Source organism: Larus michahellis, chromosome Z, assembly GCF_964199755.1.
Source record: "Larus michahellis chromosome Z, bLarMic1.1, whole genome shotgun sequence".
NCBI classification, from domain to species: domain Eukaryota; kingdom Metazoa; phylum Chordata; class Aves; order Charadriiformes; family Laridae; genus Larus; species Larus michahellis.
Window position 1 is genome coordinate 63,299,615 of NC_133930.1, and position 25,962 is coordinate 63,325,576.

Genomic DNA, 25,962 nt, shown 5'->3' on the forward strand with positions numbered 1-25,962 from the left:
AATGGAAGTGTCATATGAAATATAGAAAGAATAGATTAACTAAACATACTTTGGGGGGAGGAAAAAAAACTGTGTTTGTTTTTCAAAAACCAAAAAGTGATCATTATGAAGGAATATGCTAGTAAAGAACTGAATATAACTGAAATATACTGCATTGTATGCATGTATTTGTTGAAGCAGTTTTGGAAGTAGAAGATACACGTTTTCAGTATATTAGTATATTTGTGTATTATTTCTTTTTTTTTTTCCAGGCACTGGCCCCTTCAGCCTTTTTACTGGAGTTGCTTTGAGGCAATACTGTAGTTAGTCCAAGGCTCTCAAGGCACAGACTGAAGCGATATGGCATACTTAAAAGTCTTTCTGCTCTTCTGAACCAGATTTTTTTTCCCTTCTAAATGCAGATTTATAAAGCCTGCACTACAAGAGGAACAAGGAAAGGATTTTAGTGAAGGTACTTCCTGATCCTGAAAAAGTCAGGGGGCTTCAAGCCCATCTTGGACTTCAGAACACCTCACAACTTTGTGGTAAAAGAAAAATTTAAAATAGTGCCTTTGGACTTAATCCTTTTATCCTTAATTGGAGAGTAGTTATGTGCTCCAGATTAGGATATGTGTGCCACTACAATCCATCCAAATCATAGGAAGTATGTGTATCTGGCATATGTAGTAGGTACATAACATTTTAAAAGTCTTGTCTTAGGTTGATGTTGGTTTTTTGTGTTCTCAAAATTTATAGTTCTTGCTGTGCTGTTGTCTGTGTTTATCGTGAACGCTGTTTTCTTGAGGGTGTTCCATGGTTTGTTCTTGAGAAAGCCACACAAAGGTCCTGTTTCCTGTGAGAGTAGAGGGCTGGAATATGTGCCGATTGTCTGCCTAATTCTCTGCCTTTTGCATGAGTAATGGCTATTATAAAGATATATCTGTAGAGCTATGAAAAGAGAATTGATAGGAACGTGTGTGAGCGAGTTCTTTTACCTTTATCAACGAATCTAAAGTTCGACTTTGGGTTTGTCATTAGGAAGGGCGTTCCTGGAGTGATTCAGAATTCTGAAATGTCAAGCTAAGATAATGGAACTTTTTTTTTAAGCACACTATCATTGCTTTTAATTATTTGTATGTTAATCAGAACTGTCAGCCAGCCACTACTTCTTTTAGAAGGAATGTGTAATTTTAACGTTATACCTTTGTTTCTATACTGTGCATTTAACTACTTCTTCAAATGCTGTTATAAACATAGCATAATTCTATTTTGTGTTGGTTGAAAAGCTACTGAGTTCTTGTGAATTTACTGATTTATTGATACTATCTCTTTCTTTAATCTCTTGATGTCACCAGTTTGATTTTATAATGAAAAGATGATCTGTGGATAATAGATACTGTTTCCACCTTGGTTTTTATACCTTATGAAAGCAACACAAATTTATATTGTGTGCTTGTAGTTTCAAGTTGAGATTTGATTTCTACTAATTCTTCTGTAGGATTTTTTTCATAAACTAGAAAAGATGTTTTATTTAGGAGGAGGCAAAAATCTTAATATTTGTTCACATATGATAATATTTGATTATATATATTTAAAATTAATATTCTACTCTATAATAAACAGTGTAATTGGATTATAAGAATTGGCGCTTAAATGTAAATTGATTTTTTTTTTGTTTGTTTGTTACATCTGTTACAGTATTGGTAGTCACAAATTAGGATTTTTAAATTTACAAGAAGCTTAGCTGGATGTGATGCAGAGGACCATATTAGCATTATTTATCTTACCCAGTTAAGTAAGCTGAAAAATCTCCTTACACTTTATCCACTCAATGAAAAGGCCCTTGGGAAGGTATCGGAATCTCCTTTTGGGAAGAACTTGCTTTTCTCTGACTACATAGAGGAGAACTGCTTGCTTAACTTGAATTTTTATTAAGCCACCCATATTCCCACTGCCCCAAACTTCATGTTTACATTTGGCAGTGTATCTGAGACTGCAGCTCTGTAAGCATAAGGTTTTCCTTACACAAGACTTCTCTATTCAATTAAATGTCTAGGATTGTATAGTTATGAACTCTTAACATAAGTTTCAGCATCTACTATATCTTAGAGGAGGTGTACATTAAAGGTGTAGCAATTATTGAAACTAAATGTTGTAATACAATTAGGTGTGTTGATGCAATTTAAAGGACACCTTCACTGTAGTTTTGTTTGGTGCTTTGAGCTTAACTTGTTACAGCTTTTTCTGAAAGTTTATTCTCATAATATGCAGATTAAATTTAAAAAAAAAAAAACACTAACCCAAACAGGAATATTGAAGTACATCTGATCCCCTTTCTTTAAAACTAGAAAGTAAAAAATAAGACATAGCGTCATGTTTTAATTCCACACTTTAATTTCTAGTCCGTTTGTTGTAAATATATTTTTGCCAGTGCTACCTTCACTCAGTTAATAGACAGAATTGCCGGTTGCCTAGCAATGACTCAAATGGCCATTGCTAAATTTTGGATATCACATATTATTCAACTTATATCCTTGAGTATCCATCTGAACAGGGTGGAGTTTTTTGTGCAAAGTGAGGCCAAAAACAAAGAAGAAATTCTTCAGTTCTGATCATAAAATCACAAATTGTTTTCTATTTGTATCAGTCATGCTGATTGAGTAGAATGTAAATAGATTATAAAATTTGAAATCATACTGGGAACAAACACTCCATATAGGATTAAAATTTAAAAATATCTTAATAAAACGGAGCCAATGTTTCATAGTCAAAGAATGACATGAAGCAGGCAAGTGGAAGTATTAAACACCACATGGAAAAATAATGTGGGGACTAACCTAGTAGACATTAGTGAAGCAGAAAAAGACAAGGCATTACAAAAGATCAAATTGAAAGAGTTACTTGTATGGTGTCAGAGACAATTTTGCTTTTGGATTATTTAAATGGAAGTTCTGTGTAAAATACAGTTGAAATAGTGTGCTATCACATCTCTGTGTGATGAAGGCTGCATCAAAAATATGGTATATAGTTTTAGAAAGCATACTTCAGGAGATGAGACTTTGAGAAGGCTTGAACAGTATAAACTATTTTGGAAGTTTTCAAGAATAGTGGTTAAAGCATTTGTCAAAGCTTGTCCTACTGAATTCTCCATCTGGGTAAGAGGTCAAACTACAGCAACCTTCTAGTCCTCTGGGTTTTTTATTAATATATAGATTTGCCTTTTGACTTTTGAGAGTCATAATAACCCAGTATATTTTGCAGTACTGAGCATGGCCTAAGGCTATAGGGTAGTGTGTTTTGTATATACTGTCTTTTATTTGACCAACTGGAATAAATGAGAAAAGTGGGCAGGTTTAAGGCATACAAGACCTTCCAGTGACCTGAAACGTTACCTGATGTTTGTATGAGAACTAGTTGCTCTAATGAGAACAGCTCTGCTTACAACTGCTGTCCCTAATGCACAAGCGCTGCATTTTGTGTTCAGTTTGTCGTACAGGCAAAAATAATTTCCTGTTTTGGATAAAAAGGGTTTTTTTTTCTTCTGACAAGCATTATTTTGGCACTTGGCGGATCTGCTATAAAAGGAAAAGTGTTTCTGTATCACTTCTGATAAAAGAGCTGTCTCAGTGCTAGGTATTTTAACTGTTTTACACATTAAATGTTTGCAAAGTAATACATTTATTTTATGTTTTTTTACTGTGGGTAGGTGGCTTTCTGATGAAGTGCGAAGTGTTGAGTAAACTAATAATTATTTACATTAGTAACAACAGATCAGTTTTCTATAGGAATGCACAGGTCAAGATATGTCCTAATACTGGAAAATTCTGGATTTTCCCTCTACCTGGCCCACCCCTCCCCCACCCATAAGTAGCATATATACTATGTGTATGTATCCAGTTATATTTATAAAAGAAATGTCCTGAATCCCTAACATTGTAGTTCTGTAAATTAGTGGGTATGGCTTGATATAAAAGTGTATTTCCCCTTCTGGGAAAAAAACAGACTCTGATGCACAATTATTCCATCTTATGGGTATTACTATTTTTGCTTCCTTTCTGAATATGAACTAGGAAGAAAATTAATTTTGTATTATTGGACAACTATCCATGCATATGTCTTCAAAAATACATTCAAAAATTCCTCAGGGGTTTATGGACTTTTTAACTAAAAATTAACAGACAATTGGTTTCCACATTCTTTGTTTTCTATTTTTTGGTAGGGTTTGCCACTGTTAAAAGAAAGTTGTGAGCCAGATGTCTTTGACACACAGAGGCTTGGTGTTCAGTGTTTTGAATAACATGTATTAGAAAAAGTATAATTTTGGTGAAATCAGGAGAACTTTTTACATTTCAGAAATAAATACCCATGTGGCAGAGTGGGAAATGAGGGTGGTTTTAAAAAATACCTGCAGAGTCAAATTTTCTTTAAAACAAGCATGGATCAGACTTGAATACCTTTGGAAAGTGGATTGGTCACATGGTTTTCATGCAGTAGATTTTGAATGACTGTCCAAAACTTTCTCCATTACCTAACTTTCTTCCTAAATATATTTTGAATTGGATTTAAAGGTGTCTTGAAATGCTGTGAAACATATAGTTTCTAAAACTCAATTTAGTAACTGATAGAAGAGTTGTAGAAAAAGCATTAATCTGCTGTTAAGGAGAGTGTCGCGATCATGAGCCTGTATAGTTGGCTTTTGATTAGTCATGTTCCTAAAGGAATATTAAGAACATGGCTTGAGATATTAGAAGATGTCTAATTTTTGTAGAACCAGAGGAGCAGCATGACCAGATGATTTCAGATGATATCCTGAATCCCTGTTTTCAAAAAACTGAAGTTGATTAAAGGACACTTCAAGTTGTATATGTGGCATTTACATGGCATTTATTTTCAGAGCAATGATGTTGTAGACTCTTTCCATCTTTAGTAATTCATAGCAGAAATGAATGCAAACTTGGACAGATATGTAAAAAAGTGGATATGGGGATCTGTACTTAAAATGTCACTTTAGTCATACTTTTGACTAAGGAGGCCTTGACTCTTACGTGAGAGACCGTAAGAGCTTTGAACAGAACTAAGTAACTTGATATAACTTTTTGGTTTTTAATTTAGTGTTTTGAGTAAATAACTCTGCAGAGTATTTCTTCTTAAGAAAAAGGGATTGTTGTGGTTAGTTTTTGTTCAGAGTTTTTTCCCATGGTCCTCTAAAGCAAGGAAAGAGCTTCTTAAATAACACGAGAGTAAAACTGAGGAAACTAAGTGTCTATTAACATGTTTTCTTGGGCTTCAATGCAAGAATCATTGAGGTCTTTTCATCAGAGATGTTGTACATGTTTGCAGTTTTGCTTTTTTTCACCACTTAGTGATTTTCTAGCTTAGCCTCTAGAATAGGAGAGGGAAAGAAACTAACCAGCTTTGAAGGTGCTGTTCACATAACTTTGCATTGAAATCATCCGTATGTGCCCAGAGGACTGGTTCTGATGAGTTATAATGGGAAATTCTCTCATCTGTCTGTGCAGGTTTGTCAGAGAGCTTCCAGTAAAATTGATCAGTCTGAGCTAGAGTGCCTGAAAGAACTGGTTGTCAAAGCAAACTTGAATAAAGATTCTCCACTGAGCAATGCAAGCTGTTGTCCTAAGCTGTCATGAGTCCAAGTGTCTTGAAGAGGTGGTCTTCTGAATAATCCTTTGTAACTTGATGATCCTCTGACTTTTACTAGTAATGAGTTCTAGTTTCTCATGCTAGTTGAAGGCATTGCTTGTGAAGACAGCATTGAATGAACTTTAGAAGAAAATGGTGTATGTGTTGCAGGTGTTACCAGTAAATGTGTCTATGTATCAATATATATGTATGCCCATATGTTTATGCACATCAATGGAAAAAAAAAGAACAGTGGTCTGAAATACTGTAACTTTTCAGTTTAAGAAACAAAATTTGCAATAGCATTCTTCCAGGAAACCAAGAAGTTGTTAAAGATCTGTATCAGCTTTATTCACATTTTGCCTGTGAATATAGCTACACCAGTTTACGTGTTTTCTTGATAATTTAGTAAAGAAAGTATTTGAAATAAGAATGGGGGGAAATAGGGGGTGACTTTTTTCAGCTTTGGCTGAGAATGTTCCACAGCAAATTAAATTTTTACTACAGGAAAGACTAGTCAAAATATTCCTTGATGCTTGGACGTATGCGAATATTAGAAGGGTTTATTAATGGCATATGGTAGGCTATATAGGGAAAATGAATAAAAAGTACTTATTCTAGGTTTCAGAGACCCAAAAAAGTATGGGGTAAAAAAATTCAAGGTAAATCTTTCCAAAAGTGTCTGAAAAGCAGGTGGCAGGATTTGCTTTTCTGAAATTGCAAATATTTGCACATCAGAGATGCGTCCAATTTAGGATTAAGAGCTCAAATGTGCACCTGTTTCTCATTTTTTTGAGGGGCTGAGAGCAGTTTACTCCTGCTTCCAGTGCACAGATGGAATATGTGGTCTCTGTGTGAGTAAATTGGCCGTGGTTTTAGCTGTAGAAAGTTACATGATTTCCTTTTGTTTCAATACAGTTTATATTAAAATAGTTTCAGAATTCTTTGGTTTCTTGAGTAAGTGAAAGAAATGATGGCTGACACTTGGCCATAGTGGTGTTTCTAAAGTAAAATATTTCAGGTAAAATTTTTCATCTGAATTTTACCAGTAGTCATTAAAAACCCTCCCCCTTTATTTGGACAATATGTGAGCTTTTGTAGTTTTCTCGGTGCTGCTGCCAAAGACCAGTGATCTGAAAAATGAAAGGAAAATAATTGCTTGCTGCTTCTGAAAGACAGTAATTTAATTTTTTTTCCTTAAAATCTGGAATAGAAAACTTTTAAATATTGTCAAGTTGGTTCTCTGTGTAATGTAACCACAATACATTACGCAGTTGTAATCTACATTTGTGGATGACATTCTTTGTAATGATACAGCTTAAGTTAAGTGTAGCTCTTTCGTTTCATAAAGAACTTAAATAATATCCCACTCTGTTTTAAAGCTGGGAGTTGAATGGTGCTTCAGAACTAACATGAGTTAGTTACATTAATCAGTGCTTTTGTATATGCACAAGAATTATATCTTATGGAGCATAAAAACTTCAGTCCTGCTGTAATAGAATTTGAAAATAAAATAGTAGCGTCTAGTATTTCTGCATTTCAACTGCTGAAAATCTGTCATTACTAGCTTCATCTGACTGCCTTATTATTCTACATACACATAATGCACTTACAGTACCTTGATTCAAGAAGGTACAAAGCATATATACCTTGGTACAAGAGGAGCTTTGTTTTATCCAAACATAACAAAAAAATAACCTGCTGAAATATAATGATATTATGGCACTTCCTAAGGTCTTCTGTCATGGGTAAATTCGTCATGCAGTTAATTAAAATTTTGAAACATGTTTGTATCAATGGGAAAGTGAACAAAGTTTCTGGAAATATTTTTACAGATAATTTAAATTTAATGAAGATGTATAGCATTACTAGAAATGAATTGTAAGCATAAGCTAGCATTTTACTTGGAGGCATAATAATTGAAGAATTCCACTGTATAGAAAGAATAAACAAAAGATTTTTGTAATGTTCTGTTGATGGATGAGAATGATGATTTATTCTGAGCTTTGGTGTTGGATCATCTCTTAGATATGTATAGTTTCTGACAGTATATGAGGAGTTCTGAAAAAAGTATTTCACTAATTTTATTTTTTGTGGCTTCCTACTTTTTAAAGGGTCTAGACTGAGAGCAGTGTTGGTTTAATTTGGTTTTGGTTCCACAACTGTTACTAAAGAAATTTACTTTAATATTTAAATTAAAATCTTATCTAAAAAGAAGACATCTTCAGTAAAGCAGAACTGTAAAATGACCTACCCAAGTCTAGTGGAGGCCCTCACAAAGTCTTGTGCAAGTTCTTAAAGACTCCAATAGCTGACCAAGAATACAGTTAACTCTTGTGATATCTCATAATCTAGGAGTCTTCAACATGAAACAGGGCAAAAGGAGCATCCCAAAGCACTTTTAGTTCTGCTAGAAGGTAACTGACCACAGTTAGTTGCACAAATATGGGAGGAAAGTAGTTGTTATACACAGAAGTCATGATTTAACAATACTTAAGCACAGGAATCTTCATTTGAAGAGTTAAAAGGAAAATAATTTTTATGGGAAGCTCATCCTATATATGGCAGGTAATCCAAAGCTGCTGGATAGAAAAACTAATATAGCCTTTGATTTTAGTTTATTCAATGAATGAGAAGTTGGAGTTCATCTTTTCTTTTCTACTGACTGTGAGGTAATAGGATAGCAGTGAAGGGCTATGAAATTGAAGATGAAAAACCTAAGTTTGGTGCAGAAAAAAAGAGGGAGCCAAGGAAAAGAAAACGGGAAAATGGTAGCCTCATTAGTGTTCATGAGGATTTTGAGTATCCATAGAGCAAAACAGCACTTGTTAAAATTAGAGTAGTGTTGCAAAAAAAATAAAAGAGCAGGATGGAAAGAAAGTAGGTGAAATTTTTCAGCAGTATGGAGAAGGAGGAAGAATTTTCCTTTTATGCCTGTATTGCGTTTGTAGTTTAAAGGTGGATTAACATAGTTGCTCAGACTTTACACTGAAATTGCGTGGAAGTCCTCTCTCCCAGAATAGAGGAGTTAAATTTGTACTTCCTTATTAACTCTAAGTAGTTTGCTGCTGCTTCTCAGCCTTGAACTTTTGCTGTTTCATTATTTCCAAAGTATCGTCTCAGCAGTTTTGTCCACTGCCTGCCAGACTTTATGGTGCCAAGAAGACCTCACTGTCCTCTGGCGTGTGTGTAGAGGAGGGCTACCCTCAGTCTGTTTAGAGATAATGTTGGAAAAGAGAAAAGATGAAAGGGTTTGTGATGTAAGTAACTTATTAGCAGGACCTTAGTTGTACTGTAGTGCTAGGCTAGTGAATAATGGAGCACAGAGCATCTAAATGTATGGGTAAGGAACCTGGAAGACTTACAGTCAGAATGTGCGCTTATAGAAAGAGATTCAAGCTACAGGTCATGTTTAAGTTAAAGACCTGAGTGACAGAATGAGATTTCTAGTTTGGGTGGAAGGAAACAATTCTAGATGAAGCGGTTTGTTCTGTGAAGGTGGTAATTGAATTTGAAGGTTAAGATGTGAAAGAGAAAGGAAGAAAATCACCGGCAAAACCCTGAGGAATCTGCATAGAAAATGGAGCAGAGAATGAGGAGAATCTACTTAGAAGAAATGCTGAAGGAGTGATTTGATAAATGAGAAGTGGATATCATGGAAACTGATGAAAGATAAGATTTCATGAAGAAGTAAACTATGTTCTACAGTGCGGAAGGGTCAAGGAGGTTGAAGATAGAATAGTGGTTCTGCTGTGTATCGAAGTTATTAGAAATTTTGGCAAGAACATTTTTCACTGTTAAAAGACAATTTTTTTAAAAGATGAAATGAAGAGAGGGAAACTTCAGAGAACAGTTTAAAATAGTGTATTCTTTGAGCTTGGCAGTGAAAAGACAAGAAGTACAACGATAGTCCTAGAGATGCGTGAGGGACAAATGTTCTAGTATAATTTTATTTTTCTATACCTTACAATGTACGAACTTGTAATTAAAAAGAAAAATTATAGAGGCTGACAAAGTTGCTCTGTTCAATTTCAGGGATGATTCTTTTGGTTAGTAACAAAATCTGTGTTCAAACAGAATAACAGGCATAAGATTACATAAAAATGAGTTGTTCACGATGTACCTAATAAAAAGATTTCAATGTATACGTAGGCAGTTGCCATAGGGAATTTTGGTAAATTATAATTTAAATAATTTTTAACTTTCCCTTATAGCAGAAAGAAACTGGTTGCTTTAAAGAATATATATCAATTATATGTATATACAGGAGGCTTTGTTCATTCTTTCGTTGTTTTTAAATTATGTTAAACGGAGAGCAACTGTGCATAAGAATTTAGTAGTTCACCCTGAAAAGTACATTTAAAATGTCCTTAAATATCTTGATTGTGCTTGCAACTGTTAATAGCAATTTTTTAGTAGTTAAGATGGGGAAAATGATGTATTTTTATTGTAAGGTATTTTCAAAATTGCTTGGAAAAATAATAGCATTAAGAAAAGAAGATCTGACAAGAATTGATGTTAAATATCCATTGTTTCCTGGTTATGTTTTGCATATTTATTTGTTGTGGTATGTATCTGTTGTTCTAACATTGTTTTAACGCTCTGTATGTAAAATTTATGTGCAATAATATTAAACCTGAAGGAGGAAGCTTGTTTGCCAAAAGATAATTTGGTAAATATGTTTTTGCAGGTACCTTTTGATATATAATCCTACGGAACAGGAGCGATTTTCAGTTGTTTCAGTCAATGTGAATTCACCCAGAGTTAAAATATTATCTCCTTTGGGAAAACCTGTTAGTGTCCAGATCAGTGCTGTTTGGGACGGAGCAACTACAGTATCACATGAAGCATATCAGGTACGCTGCTTTAAGTAAAAGGCATTAAAGTTTTTTTTGACAGATATTGTAGCTTCACAGTCTAAGGAAATGGAAAGCATACTTCAAGTATTGGCAATTCTGTCTTCTGCAGATCATCCTGTTAATTTAGTCATTTTAAGGAAAAAAGGAAATACATATATTTAGCATTAATGTTTCTTAAACTGAGAAGTTATTAAATTTTTTTGATATGGTGTACTACATTTGAAGGGTCAGTCTCAGCTGTGTGAACAGAAAATACTGGATGTGTGTCTTTCCAAAGCTGCTTTTTCGTTCAAATGATAGTCTATACACAGTCACACTGTCTGTATGTGCTCAAGCACTACAGCTGGAAGGTTTGTAAGTGCAATGGCTTAAGCAGTTAGATTCTGATTTTTTTTTATTTTTTTTTTTCCATCTTTCGGATATAGAGGCTGGATAGTAATCTTCATTACTCTTGTACTCAAGCCAGGGAGATGACTTTGGGTCCACCTCTTGTTTTTGGCTTTAAACAAAATTTCTGATAATTTTTGAATCCTACGTCATTATAGAAGATTGTCCTCAATGATCACACATCAGAAACTATATTATGTTAAATTCTTAGTGATATAATAGTATTGTATTAGTGTAACAGCACTGTATTACTTGCAGGCTTACATTCTTAGTGTGATTCCTTTTGACTTGGGAGCTAAATTGAACATGTTTCAGGATAATGTTCCTGTGAAGATAATTCAATAAGTGTCTCTCAGTCGTCCCTCAAAGGGGTAATTATTGATAATTGCTATGGGTTAACCCCGGTAAGCAGCACAGCCCCACACAGCTGCTCGCTCACTGCCCCCAGTAGGATGGGGCAGAAAATTGAAATGGTAACAGTGAGAACACTGGAGGATTGATATAATAACAGTTTAATAGGTAAAGCAAAAGCTGTGCGTGTGAGCAAAGTGAAATAAGGAATTCATTCGCAGCTTTCCATCAGCAGGCAGGTGTTTGTCCATCTCCAGGAAAGCAGGGCTCCATTACGTGACAAACACCATCACTCTCTGCGTCCCCTCTTCCTCCTTCTTCTCCCGGTTTTTATTGCTGAGCATGCCGTCACATGGTCTGGGGTATCCCTTTGGTCAGCTGGGGTCAGCTGTCCCCACTGTGTCCCCTCCCAGCTCCTGTGCACCCCCAGCCTGCTCGCTGGCAGGGTCGACTGAGAAGCTGAAAAGGCCTTGGTCCTGCATGAGCACTACTCAGCTGTAGATAAAACATCCCTCTGTTTTTAACATTGTTGATATCAAAACATAGCACTGTATGAGTCTGAAGAAGGAAAAATAAAATTACGGCGACTAAAAATGAGACAGTTGCCTTATAGTTCACGATTTAAACTTGTGAATTTTTAAATGCAGCTTAGAAGTAGGGTCTGTGCACGCTTGATACGCTACACACGCATCTTTAATGTACAGCAAATATGCTCAGAACTGCACATCACAACTAACATTCCTTTTTAATAAGGTTCAGAATCATTATTGCATTATTGTAACAGTGCTCTTGATTAACAAATTAACAATGCAGACATTTTTGTTTCCTAATTCTTCTTAATATGCTTCAGCTATTAATTTTGGACTGACATTTGTAATTTCATATTCATTTATGGAATATTGGAAAGAATTCAGCCATCCTAAAATAATTGAAACAAAAGGAGTTAGTTTGAGCATAAATGTAGTATAGAAAGTTGATACTTTGATGTTTTTAATAATGGCTTCTTCTTTGATCCCAACAGATCTCTTTCGTGGCGCATCTACCACCTCTGGGGCTTGGAGTTTACCAGCTTTTGGAGGTTCAGAGTTCAGAAGCAGTTTTAGCAGACTATAATATATACACAAGGAATAGTAGGCAGGAGAAGCCGGACAGACTTTTCAAGATAAAAGAGATGCAGAATTCTGTGGATAATATCATCTTAGAAAATTCTTATATGAAACTGTGGTTTTCTGGAATGTCTGGATTACTTGAGGTGTGTTGCATTATATTTAGAAACACGGTGTTTTACTTTTTTAAGAATTTTTGTTCTTATTTGTGGAAACGTAAATCTGTCAACTATTTCAAACATGATTCTCTGTCCTTAGAAAATAAATACCAAAGAAGATGGTAAAAATCATCAAATGAAGGTTGAGTTTTCTTGGTATGGAACGACAAGTAACCGGGATAAAAGTGGAGCTTATCTCTTCTTACCAGATGGAGATGCCAAGGTAAATCTTCCATTTGCAGAGAGATTCTCATCTTGAAGTAACTTCAAGCATTCTGCAAATACAGATTGGAAGACCTAGTTTTCCCCAACACTGAAATACAGCTGTGTGACTAGAAATAATGACATCAGTTATTGAAATGATTCTCAGAACTTCATTCTTCATAACCCTAGATTTGGGTAAAAAGACAGCATTAACTTGGAAGCGTAAAAATAGACAGATTATTTCATGATTCAACAAAAAACTTAAATAAGATGACACCCTTGCAAGAAAGCCAGTGAGATGTGACCATTCACTATCAATAAAATAAGTTCACTTTCACTTCCTATGGTGCAAATGTATAGGACATACTGATGCATTCCTGCATTTCTTCACTTTTCTGATTCTTAAGCATTCTTTATTGTGAATTAGGAGATTCCAGTTCAGAGTGTAGTACTTTTAAAGCTGATATTAGCATATGTAGTTTAATACAGTAATTAAGATACTGAGTCCCAACAGATGAGTATAAAGCTGGAGTAACAAGCAACTGTTCTGATTTAGTTGTCTAGAGTTATCAATACTTTAATCTGTGTAATTATTGGAGGGGAACAGCATGCTCATATTAGTTTTCAAATTGGAAATTCAGAAAATGACAGTGTTCTTACAGTGACTTAATATAAGGAATATACTGACTTAATACACAAAATGTATTGTATCACTTTTGGAACTGGAAAGACGATATTTCAGGAGGAAAATGAAGAGATAATGAAGACTTATAAAAAGCTAGCTAGTTTGCAGCATATTTCTTCTGCCCATTTTCTCCTGGGGAAACTTAAGCTGCATGCATAAGGCAAACTGGGAGTTCTATGTTCACCACTTCAGGAAATACACAAGGGTAATCACTCGTAAATCAGTCTGGAAGTGGACAGAACAGTTTCTTTTCCTTTTCGCAGCCTGTCCTAGAAGCACACGTTCCGAGGTCTGTGAGTTGGCAGTTTTAAATTCGTGTATTTAGTCCCCTAATTGTTTGCATTAGTTATATTCACCAGGGTTCACTTACTCTTAATTTTTAAATGTCAGTGGGTTTGATCTGTGAATACATGAATAATATCAATTATATTTTTTGATTTTTTACCTTTCATCAGCTGCATGGTGACACTTTTATTTTAGATACTTCTTCGTCTTTTGCTTATAAAAACAATAATCCCTAAATGTATCAATTATATAATTTTAACTACACTTTTGAATTACTTGCTTTATAAAATAACGTAGACAAATCTAGATAGCATAATGCTATGGTTTGAACAGAAGTTGTCTCACATGCCTGCAAGCACAGTTAGAAAATAAGGTACATATTGAACTTTTATGAAAAATGAAATTAAAGTACATTTTTAGTTAACATTAAAAAGGATGGTGGGTTCAGCTTTTGTAACTTTTTATATAATAAAAATTAAATCATGATACTTCTAAAAATTCTGCTTCATAAATATACCATAAGGCTCATTTGGCTTACATTTTAATAACATTAATTGGGTTGTCCAACTGGGAATAACGATGTAATTCTATAGTAGTTTCTACACCAGTTTGAACTAATTTCTGTCTTTAAAGAAATGCCATCTGTTCACGGTTCTCAACGTGAGGTGGACTGACACTTCCAAAGTTCTTGTGTGGAGTGGATATAGGGTAGATTACAGGCAGTTTTCTTGATTTTTTGGCTAGGTGGTTGTTTTTTTCTATCCCCCTTACCCTATGTATTACTGCAAAAATTGCAAAGAATAAATTGCATTTGATGTTGGGTCATTTTTCTCTGGTATATGAGTACAGTTCTATGTTTTCTTTGCCTTTATTAGCTGATTATTTTGTCACCTGATTAAGTCTTTTGCTTCCTTTCTTTTCAGTTCTGCAATACTCAGAAATTATTTTTCTTCATTATTTTTCTTCACCTAGTTTAATTGTCTGTCTTACTATAGGACTTATATAGCCTTTTTGGTCTTGAGTTCTTCTGCCAGTTTTATTTTGGAAACTTGGTTCTGTAACATGCTACATTTGTAGGCCATGACTTAAAGCCATGTTCACACTTGACACATACAGTGCAGCTCTGTTCATCAGTAGGCTGTAAGGAGTGAATGTCATGTTTTCTGCAGATGATGGTCTGTGTGCTTAGAATGTACACAAATCTGGATCTTTCAAGAGGTTCCTTGGATTAATTATCTTTATGGCTGACCAAAAACGAGCCTGGAGTACTGCAAAGAGTACATTCCAGCTAAGACGTGGTAAGCCTTTAGTATCAGCACTAACTTGGTCATCAGCAGACGCCTGGGTTAATGACAGTGGTTTACACAGTATTAAATAGAAGGTACACTGAACACTGATAACTCTGTCACTGCTCTGAAAGAATAGCTGGACTTAAGGCTCTATGACACATTGGCAAACATTGCCATGGTGCAGCTAGACAGCCCCCAGTAAGAGGAGTCTCTGGGACTGTGGCATAGGGTCATGACCATGCTGTCCCTGCTGTCTCTGAAGTGTGAAAGTAGTTCAGTGGCAGCCTCAGGCTGGGACATCAGTGCCAGGACATTGACACAGAGCAGAAGCTCCGTGCTGCAGCTGTAGAGATAAGGCAGTACCCCTACCATGTCTTTGTATTTTCTGCAAAATAGAGCAAAAGCAAAGTACCAGGGAGTATCTTAAGTTTTTAAAACATCAGTGCTGCTTAACTGACTGACAATGTTGTCAAGGTTTGGAAGGAAGGGGCTTCCCTTGGACCCGTGGACCTCACAACAACTATAAACAAAAGCATTCTGCCTATGAAGGGAAAACATTTGTATCTCTTGTGATTTTTGTGAAGGATGGCCACCTCCATAAATCTGTTAGATCAGCATTCAATAAATTCTGAACAGTTAACTGTCTACGTTTTCTTCTATGTATTCAAGAGAATTCAGTATGTGATGACCTACTTAGTAGCCATGTTCAATATCAGTAGGAAATAGAACAAAACAGTTTTTTTCCAAGGAGTCAGATGCTAAGTGTTTGTGGGATCAATGTGAGTGGTTCAGTTTCTTTTTTTTGCAAATCAGTTTTTTAGAATAAAAGTGGACTTTTTTGGTAGACCCAGACTGGGAAATTGTGATTCTCCCTCAGGCAGCTGTGTCTATGTATGTACTAGTAGGAGATACTTAAGTAGTAACAGAATATATAAGAAGAGAGATCTATTTTTTTTTTAAGCCTGCTGGATCTCTAGTGCTAGAGCTTTTCTCCTTATTTCTTCACACTTTGTCTCCATGGTTGGACTTCCTTTACTGATGATGATCTCTGACTTGGATAGCTGCAGCTGCTGCCACTAGCTTCAAGAAACATTTTTCGTGACAGGTTCTTTTTTAATCTGTCAGGATTACCTGTTGCCTCTACTTCTCAGAGAGCACTTATCTGAGTTATCTAAATGCTTGGCCTTCAAACCTAAGGAAGAGATAATGGTATCTTTCTGCATTTTTGTAAGTGAGATTGGGAAGTTCCACTGCCCAAAAGGAGACAGACTATACATTTAGGGTATCCCACTGTATCCAACTTCAGATCTTCTCTCTCAAAAGGGGAGAGGATCCTCATTCAAGCATATTTTTAATGCTTCCGTCATTATTGTGTGCCTTATAACAGGAAAAGACAAGTATGCAGGCACCATTACCTGGAGGGTGCTCACAATGCTCAAAAATCGTCTGCCTTTTAAGCTTCTCTTCTTTCCTTGGTGCTATGTATTTTCCTCAAGCATCTTATCTGTCGTCTAAAAATCTGCCCCACGTATTAGTGGGGTTGGTTTTGCAGACAAAAGTATTTAAAATGACAACTGTCTCACTTCTGACACCTAATTCTTAAAAACACAGTTCTCAAGAGTTCATTGTATTTGATTTTTATTCCCCCTCACAGCCCCAAAGCCCAGTCTAATCTCAAACCCTGCCAAATGAAGGGTAATCTGCTATTGAGAAGCAATTTTTCTTGAAGGCTTTGTCTTGAGATCTTTAATAAAATCTCAGGCATATCAAGAGCAATTCAGTCTGTGTTGGAAACCTTTCTTCTGGGCATAGTTTATTTGACTTCCGCACCAACGGTGTGCTGCGCTGCCAGAAATTTCTAGGCCGCACTAAGATGGTTAGTAGTGCTTCGGTTGACTGCAAGGGGAAAGGCTTATTGCCCATGCTTCATGCCTTCAGACTGCAATATGCCATGCCAGCTGCTAAGTGAGCCCGTAAACCTCTCTCCAGTTTTCACTGCCCCTTGGCACTTTGGCACACAATTTGATGGCAAGTATTTTAAAATATGCTAGGGAACTATGGGATATTATTTTGCTCCAAGTATTCTCTCTTAAAATTTCTGGATTGCTTTTTTTTTTTCTTTCTTTCCCACAAGGGGAGGTTGACATGTTTCTCTTCAATATAAGTACTGAAAAATGGTTTCTGGACCCTTTGACCCATAGTTCTGTTACCCTTATTCTGAATATACTGTTTTCCAGGCTCAAGAAAACCTGCCACAGTAGCTGCTGAATCTTTTAGAATGGAACTCATTCCAGTGGAGCTGAGGGGAACAGATTTTACAGCAACTATTCATTTTAACTGTTGAGGAAGTGGAGTCTTGAGAGTACCACTGGGTATGAGACCCAAATCTTTTTCTTCCTAATTTAAGGTCTAAGTAAACATAGTCCTTCACGCTTGGAAGGTCATTTAGTCCAAGCTCCCACTCAAAGCAGAGTAAATACTGAATTCAGACCAGGGTTTTGTCCAATCAGTTTTGCAAATAGCTCTATCACTGTTTATTCCTTCCACTTAGAAAGGACAGTGGATTGTGTCTGAGTAGTAAGAGGCTTATTTTGGCATTTTAGCCAGACTTTCACATCAAAGCTATCTTTATATTTCAGATCCAGGACCAGGATCATTTCACAGGCCTTTGTGCATCTCACTGAGGATTTTTACAATGATACTAGAGTAATTGCACATTCAATGCATAAAGGTGTTTTCCTGCCTGAATCATTGAAAAGTTTTCAGTGTGGCAAAGCAGGTCAATTATATCTTTGTAGCTTGTGAATTCAGTATGTCTCCAGATGACTATCAAGAAATAATGTTCTAGGATTAGTGCTTCTCTAAGAACTAAATATGAATTAGGAGGCTTCCCTCTTCACTCAGTACTGTATTTTTTCTTCATTTTTCCTGTTTGTCCAACAATCAGGAAGCAACAGGCGTCTTTAAGAACTCAAGTATACATCAAATATCTGCACTCTTTGTATCAGAAAGAACTTGTCTAACCCCCAAAATCACATGATAGCATGTGCCTTTGTAACTCTCTTTCCTCGTTTGCACCTTTTCACTGCACCATGTCTGAATTAGAGGCTTGCAAACTGGGTTTGATACATTTCTCTCAGTGAGTATGCTAGTGGAATCACAAATTATGATTTAAAGAAAAATAATTAGTTTCAGGCAATATCTGTAAAATGACACATAATTACTTTTCTTTCTTACGATGTCATCTTTCCTTAAATTCAGAATGGTAAGTATGGTTGTCATTATCTTCAGCTGGGGAGCTGATCTGGCTACATGTGCAGCTTGCATGTGTTAACTTAGTGTTTGTGGCAATATCCCAGAATCTGAGAGCTGTTAAATGCATCTAATTGCAGCTTTCTACTTGTATGGGAACAACGTATTTTGGTAGTTGTCAATGTCACCATCATGTTTTATACTAACAAGCTAGATGGAACAGAGTTCCTCCAAGTATTTTTTTTACTGTTTGTTTTAAAAAAAATTACTTCAGGTAATTTATTTTTTTTCTCTCTTTTTTTTTTTAATAAGCGCACAGCCTTTTGCGTTCCTTTGTCACTCATGCAGCATCTTTGTATTTTGCTGGTTTGGTCCTGTATAGCTCCAGTGAAAGATCTCATGAGAAATGTTCTTACAAACAACAGAAATAAGCCCATAAGATAGGTGTTACTGTGCTAACAGAATGTATTTGTCAGGCTGTTATTCATGCAAGTAGTGTTCTCCTAGGTAATAATTGGTGAGGGTATTTGCTTGATCTGAAAACTTCGGGTTTCTCAGTTCATTTTCTGAGAGTTGCTTTAGCTGCTGTTTCAGTCCTTCATTGCTAACCTGAGGATCTTCATGTCACCCTACCCTGTAGGTAGGATTTTGAAGGGTTTGATTATTCCACCTTCCTGTCAGTAATCCAGTTCCTCTGTGGGATTTTAATCTAAAGCTATACTTCTAAGAGCGTACAGTCACAGTTTAAATGAGTTTGTCTTCTATACCTATGTGTGATAGATAAGCAGATAGATAACAATCTCTTCTGCCAGAAGAAAGGGGAAGATTCAGTCTACATTTACTTATGTTGGCAGTTTTTCATGGAAATAACAGAACTCAAAAGCCATCTCAAATTCTAAGCTAAAATCTGATCTTCAAATAATAATCCCAGCATAATAATTCGTCTGGCTTCCGTGCCTTCCTAATACCATAGTCCTCTTTTATTTCTCAGCTAGAAAATCAGTTTTGTATAATAGATAACACTTTTTTGTCTTAGTGACAAGATGAGACCCCTTGGAAGTATCTCATCATTTTTTTTATGTCAACTGTTAAGAAGTACAAAAAACCATTTCCTCATTTGGGTTTTTGTACTGATTAACGGGATACAACATTGGTGTAAGATGATCAGCAGAAAAGTCCCTCTCTCCCTAAAACAACCCATCTTACCGAAGTGTAAGCAATTATGATTCCTCTACCAAATTCCTGTACGAAGTATTCCTCTAGTTGATAGCTGCAGAGTTGCCTCTCGGAGCTCTAGCAAAGCTCATATTAAACAGTGTTCTGGCTGAAGCTTTAAGAATAAATATGTGAATAGAAAGGCAGGCTTTTAGTCTTTGAAAATCTCTTTCAGTTTCTTCTTTTATACAATACTTCTTGAAATCTTCTCTGTGAATATACATATAGTGCATGCTCGAAGAAGATGATTGGATTTTATGTATCTGTACTTGTTTTTCTCTGTATGTATGTAATCTTGATTTTTGTCTCTTCCTCAAGATACATTTGATCTTTGGGTTTTTTTCTTGAGAAAAAAAGCATGTTCTGTTCTTATGACATTGGTACATACAGGAGGAAGGCAGCCACCCTCTAAGAGCTTTCTGCATAGATCCTTCTGAATAACATGTTTTTCAAGTATTCTGTTGGGTTTTTTTGAGTGAAGTCTTTATTGCTGTTGCCCTATAGTAGTAGTTGCATGTGTTGTGTTTTTATTTTTGGCTTTGTACACGCTTAATATTTAACCCATTTTTACCTTTGTAGCCATCCATGTGTTTCTATATAGTATATACAGTTCAGTTTGGGATCAACTTAAAAAAAAAAGTCATTTTTTGCTTAGCTGAGACTCAAAATACTGTAACTACATGGAAAAATAATTTTCTTCATCTCTTTGGTTTGACTGTGAATGTGCAAAATTTCTGCTAGTCTTTGAGAGACATTAATAAGAAGCCAGTGTCCCTCTTGAGGTTTCTTAATTGTTCCCAGCAATACCCTGCATTCCAGGGGACTCCCCTGACACCTGTAGCTGCTTTTGATGCAGACAAAGCTTCCTCTTTCACTGTCAAGAGGATATGCAAACTGATCCACAAGACAATGTGGAGGCAGTTTTCCTCGTGCATTGTGTACCAGTGATACAGTAAACTGTAAGCAAACACAACAGTTAAATCATCTGCCACAGATTATGAAACTACAGTATTTGATTACTGTAGTTTGCTAGCAAAAAAACCTCAATCTGTATGTTTGCAATATTAATACATTGCTGTGTTTATATGTAGTCCTTGTATCCATTAATCCTCATAAAATACGTGTGAGATATGTAATGAGGGTTATCCTAATTTTAGCCAAAGGATAAGTGAGGCACTGAAGAGAAGATGCTGAATTTAAGATCAGGAGTAGCTTTTAATTCCCAGTTTTTAGACTAGACTTATACATAGAACAACTCAAGAAAATTAAAAGGCTGTTTAATACATATTAAATATTTTGATTTATTGACACTATGTTTATGCAAAACTCTCAAAATAATTAGTCTAACTTCCTTTTTTTTTTGTAGCCTTATATTTTCACAGATCCACCTACCGTAAGAGTTGCTCATGGAAAGATTTTCTCAGAAGTTGTTTGTTTTTTCCACCACGTGACACACACCATGCGACTGTATAAAGTCCAGGGTAAGACTTGTAAAATTCTGTCTCAGCAGTTATTTTTCATTGCTACAGTCTTGGATCCTACCTGACTTACTAATGTTTAAATGCACTTCTGAACTAGTGCAGAATTTGTCAGACTGAAGTCTTATTGAGTCCAGTGCACAATGATCCCTTTCTGAGCATCATGCTAGTCATTAAGCTGGCGTGCTTAGACTTAACATATTTGTTAGATACACCTCTCAGTATTAGGAAATTTTGTTTTATAAATTACCTACAAGGGCGTCTTGAGCTTTACTGGGTCATCTGAATGCTGTAGGCAGCTATAACTTATGAAAATGAGAAAAAAAATAATTAGAAATATCTTGGAGGTGATGTGAAATTTTTTTGGTTTTATGTGACCAATGATGTCTAGATGAAAGAAAAGGTACCCTGAGGTGAAGATATACTAGATTGCCAAAAATGTGAAAAGAAAGTTACTTTACGTGGCTTCCAGTAAATTAAACTTCTTAGCAAGGAGGGAACTTGCATAAAGAGGATGTTTATTGTAGTGAAGGGGAGAGAAAAAGCCTGAAAATTCTCTTGTCTGTTTAGGGTGAGGTTGTTTGGTTTTTTTAATGGATTTCTTTATAATACTCCTTTTTCTTTAATTTGTTAGTAAGTACCTAACCAGAAGTATTATACTCCATTTCACAGTTCACAGAAAATGGGCTGTCAGTGAAAATCTTTCCTAAAACATAAATTTATCTTTCATTCTGAGTGCACTATCTAGTTTTTTTTCCTCTTTTTCTTTTTTTTGACAGTTTTTAATTCGTCGCACTGGTTCAGTACTTACACCATTACCTATCCAGTCATCATGGTGAAGTCCTTTACCACGTTCACAGCTTTTACAAGGAAAAATGATGCCATTATTTTATATATTGTCTCTGTTTACTTTTGTGATTTGTTTTATTTTAATTTCTTCATATGCAATAGCCTTTTTCAAAATTTAAAATTTGATGTCTTTGCATCATCATTTTGCTGAGATCTGATTCCTGGGCTTTGTAAGGGAAGTTATTTGTATAGCATTACTTCAGTTAAAAGAAGGTATCTTGAAGTCTTACTAGATATGCACAGTAACGGATCACGTGGAGAGAAAGAAATATGTGTATGTGAATATGTACCTTTTTTTTAAATAAAGACCTGGTACTCCTGCTTGCCAGGTGTTGGAAAGCCTGATCATGTGCCTAATCCAACTGTTAGACAGTACTTCCTAGTCCTATGACTTCTTCAGCAATTTTAGTAAAACACTGCTTTTTCCACTTATGGCTTTAGGATTCTGTTAATTTTCAGCAGAAAATAGTCTGGCTTGGCAACTCTGCTCAGTAGTTGGCCAGTGAGTGATTTTTGTCTTTTTCTGCTTCCACTGGCATCAGCAGGGTTTTGTTAATCTTTTTATAGGAAGCTTCTTATGTTTCATTATCTTCTTAATTGTATTTTTGTATTAACTCAAATAATGCAGTAGCAAAGAGCTGAGAGTAATTAATGGTCTGGTCGTTCCGAAATTGTAAACTAAAATATTGTTTCCTTGTTCAATGTACTCATGCTTTAATAGTCCTACTTTAAAATAGGTGGAAAGTCTATGACTAAGACCGTCAAAAGTGGAACATATAGATCCACTTTTTACTGACTATGTCTGTGAAAATAGAAATAATTACCTGAATCAAATGTTTTTAATTTAGCAATGTAGCATAATAGTAATTGGTAAATGTTAACATTTTAACAGTTGCTGGTACTGCTGCAGGTGGCATTCAGATTTTATAACAGATATAGAGCTTGACATCCTTCTTTTTCAGGTGACAAAATCACAACCCATTTAGTATGCATTTTACATACAAAATAATAGCATAAAAATTGAAGCAGGCGGACACTTTCAGCATTCCATTGTGTAAAGGTTCAGTGTTTGTTTTAGAATTTGACAAAGTAAAGACCTTCTTAAGGAAACTACTCCAACATGCTCTCAAACAGAACTGCTAGAAAAATTTTAAAACTGTATATGCAGAAGGAAAAAGAGGTTGTACTAACCTCTGTCTGTGATGAGCCTCTAACTGATTAGCACACCTCTGGGTCTTGTGAGTTGACAGTGAAGTGTTGGGAGGAAAAAAAAAAGTGTTAAGTACCTAAGATTTTTAAATCCTGACTTCAAACTTTAAAGGACTACGCTGGTTAATCAATGCCTTGCTTTCTTCTGTTTGCAATCCCTCAGACAAGCACACGTAATTTCATCTCACTACAAAGAGAGACTTCATATCTGTGTTGTGCTTGGCGTAATTCTGTTCACAACTGTTAGTCCCATTAGACTACAGAAGGGGTAGATGTGGTCATGCTGAATGATGGTATGATTCCAGTCCAAACTCTGTCTTGAACTGTTGGAAAAGGTCAGGTTATTTTTAATGGTATTCAATTTTCAGGGCAAGGCACTGTAGAAAAGAATCTCAGTGAACATATGTCTGCTTTTTCAAATACTTAATCCTTCTTTTAATAAATAGGCATCTTTTCCCTGTCAGCAAAGACTTGTGTCCTGGTTGTGGTCATATGAGTATGTGGTTTCTTAATTCACTGTCCTTACGGAAGCTTCTCCCTGTTTTGGTTAAAACAGCGGACTAGTTTCCTGCTTAATGGAACAGTTGCTGTCAAGGAGCTGGGACTTCCTTCTTGTCTGTGAATGGCGACAACCACATAAATGCCTAGCTCTTGCTCCAGTGTATTACCTGCTGCTAAAGACAGCACTTAACAGCTGTGTACTGTTTCCTGCTGATCTTCTGGAACCCACACTGGTTTTTACCATTAATTGCTTCTGTTCTATTTCAGTGAAGGTTTCAGACTGTCTGCTCAGTGAGTACTGGATTAGAAGTATTGCTATATCATATGGTATAAAACTGAACTGGCTTCAGATATCTGGTTAGATATAACAGAAAAGGAAAACTAGCAGGCAAAAACTAGATAAATCACTGTGTTCTGGGAGCATAGTGTTTCTTATATATGTGTCAATCACTTTTAAAATTTGAGAGATTTTAAATGCATCTTTTTCATGTAGGTTTGGAAGGCCAGTCTCTTGAAGTTTCCAATATTGTGGATATTAGAGGAGAATATAATCGTGAGCTTGCCATGAGAATTTCATCTGACATAAACAGTCAAAATAAATTCTATACTGATCTTAATGGATATCAGGTAATGATCGTCTATTAATTATAAAAGCCTAGGGTCTCAGTTTTGGATTGTCTTAATACTTCTGATTGTAAATAGTTTCAAAGTGTTTGCTAAATATTCCTTTATGTCCTTTTTAACATAAGAATTGTAATAAAGGAAGTTATGACAAGCTACCATGTAGTAGCTTGTATATCTGCGTGCCTTTCCCCCCCTGATTTTTCTATTTAATTAGAGCCCTTTGGGTAGCACAACGCTAGAGGTGCATAAGGCCCAGCAACTCAGACCTAGAGAACACTTTCTTGCTGCTGTGGTGGAAATAAGTGATGTATTTTTGGAGTGTAGTAACTTATTCTATTGGTAATGCATCTGATGAAATATAGCGTGACTATTTTCTTAACTTGGACACTGCAGCACACACAAAAGAAAGAAAATTTTCTTTTCCCTATCTTCCTTCCTTGCTAAAAATAGTTTTGCAAATACATTTAAAATCATACCTGTGTTTTTTCCAGTTAGTGTGTAGTCCTGTGTTTTGCTGGAGACAGTAAAGTGAATATATAAACATGAAAATAATTTTAGTACTACCACTCATTTGTCATGTACCATTCAAGAATTCCACTAGCACTTTAATAAGTTCCAATTATAAACCAACAGTTCATTTTCTGCTACCTTGAATCTATTCTCTGCCTTCTCTCTAGAGGAGAATTTTTTTTCTCTCATTCTATAACTGTGATTATTGCTTTTTTTGTAGGTTCCCTTGATGAATCTTTCAGGTTTTTTTAAATAGTCTTTGATCTAAAAGTACATTGAAGTTATCATTTCCAAAGTGGTAATTTTAGCCACAAATCTCCAAAAAGCTAAATAATACAGTTGAGTGAGTGCTTTGGTGCCAGTTGTGCTTCTAAAGCACATGGGATAAATGTCTGAAAAGGTCTTTGAAATTTAAATGCATAAAAAGAATGTATTTTATTGAAGTTCCTGTTCATACTGCAGATCCAGCCCAGACTGACGATGAGCAAATTACCTCTTCAAGCAAATATCTATCCTATGACTACAATGGCTTATATCCAAGATGTTGGCGTGCGTTTGACACTTCATTCAGCTCAATCTCTAGGTGTTGCAAGCTTGAAAAATGGTAAGTACAAGAGGATAGATACTATAAAGGTCTGTCCTTCATGATTGTCTGAAATAGTTCATTCAGAGATTGCCGTACCTACTAACATTTGAAGAAAGGAAATACGGTTCTCCAATTCTGACAAGTTTTAGAATATGTCCATAAGGAAGGAGGTAGAGGTTGTTCCCACGTGAGATCCTGTCATCTTCAATAGAAATTCTGTCTCAAACTAGAGACAGAGGAAAGAGATTACAAAGAAGATAAAATGAGCAATAAGTTGTCATAACCAAGTGTTTTTCACCCAAGAACTCACGTGGAGCTCAAGGGTGAAACAGCGAAACTAAGTGATTTGTTCTTTTTTGTAATGCTCTGGTAGCAGAAGGCTTAAGATGGACAATGTGTTGCTGATTATGTTTTTTGATTTGTTTGTTTGCTTTAGGGTAGAAAGCACAAGTCTTAAAGTATAGGCTATATAGTGTAACATCCCTATCAAAGAAAACATTGGTAGCTTTTTTGAAGACAAGAATTAGTGAAATAAAGGATAAAAATTACCCTGGGTAAGAATCAATGTACTTCTTCTGAAGCAAAATTGTACCCCACAAATTTAATGGAGTACTTTGAAAGAGCTGATGAATACATTGGCAAGAAAAATCAATTCATATTAAGAATTCCAAAAGATACACAGTCTTGTCCCTCAGAGCAAAGAAGGTGATGATGAATGGCCTTGGAGGGGTGGAAACAGAAGTCAGTTGTTCAGTCTATACTGCTACCAGAATGAGGAGGAATTCAAATAAATGC

At 35.6% G+C, this 25,962-nt stretch overlaps 1 protein-coding gene across 1 annotated transcript in view; it reads left to right on the forward strand.

Annotated features, from left to right (window-relative positions):
* The window catches only part of MAN2A1 (mannosidase alpha class 2A member 1), a 117,876-nt gene that overhangs the window by 63,251 nt on the left and 28,663 nt on the right, over positions 1-25,962 (forward strand). The window contains exons 13-18 of the mRNA XM_074569797.1: positions 10,310-10,475; positions 12,238-12,468; positions 12,581-12,703; positions 20,777-20,891; positions 23,941-24,074; positions 25,044-25,185. Of these exons, the coding sequence (XP_074425898.1) occupies positions 10,310-10,475; positions 12,238-12,468; positions 12,581-12,703; positions 20,777-20,891; positions 23,941-24,074; positions 25,044-25,185 (911 nt within the window). The remainder of the gene's footprint in view (positions 1-10,309; positions 10,476-12,237; positions 12,469-12,580; positions 12,704-20,776; positions 20,892-23,940; positions 24,075-25,043; positions 25,186-25,962) is intronic.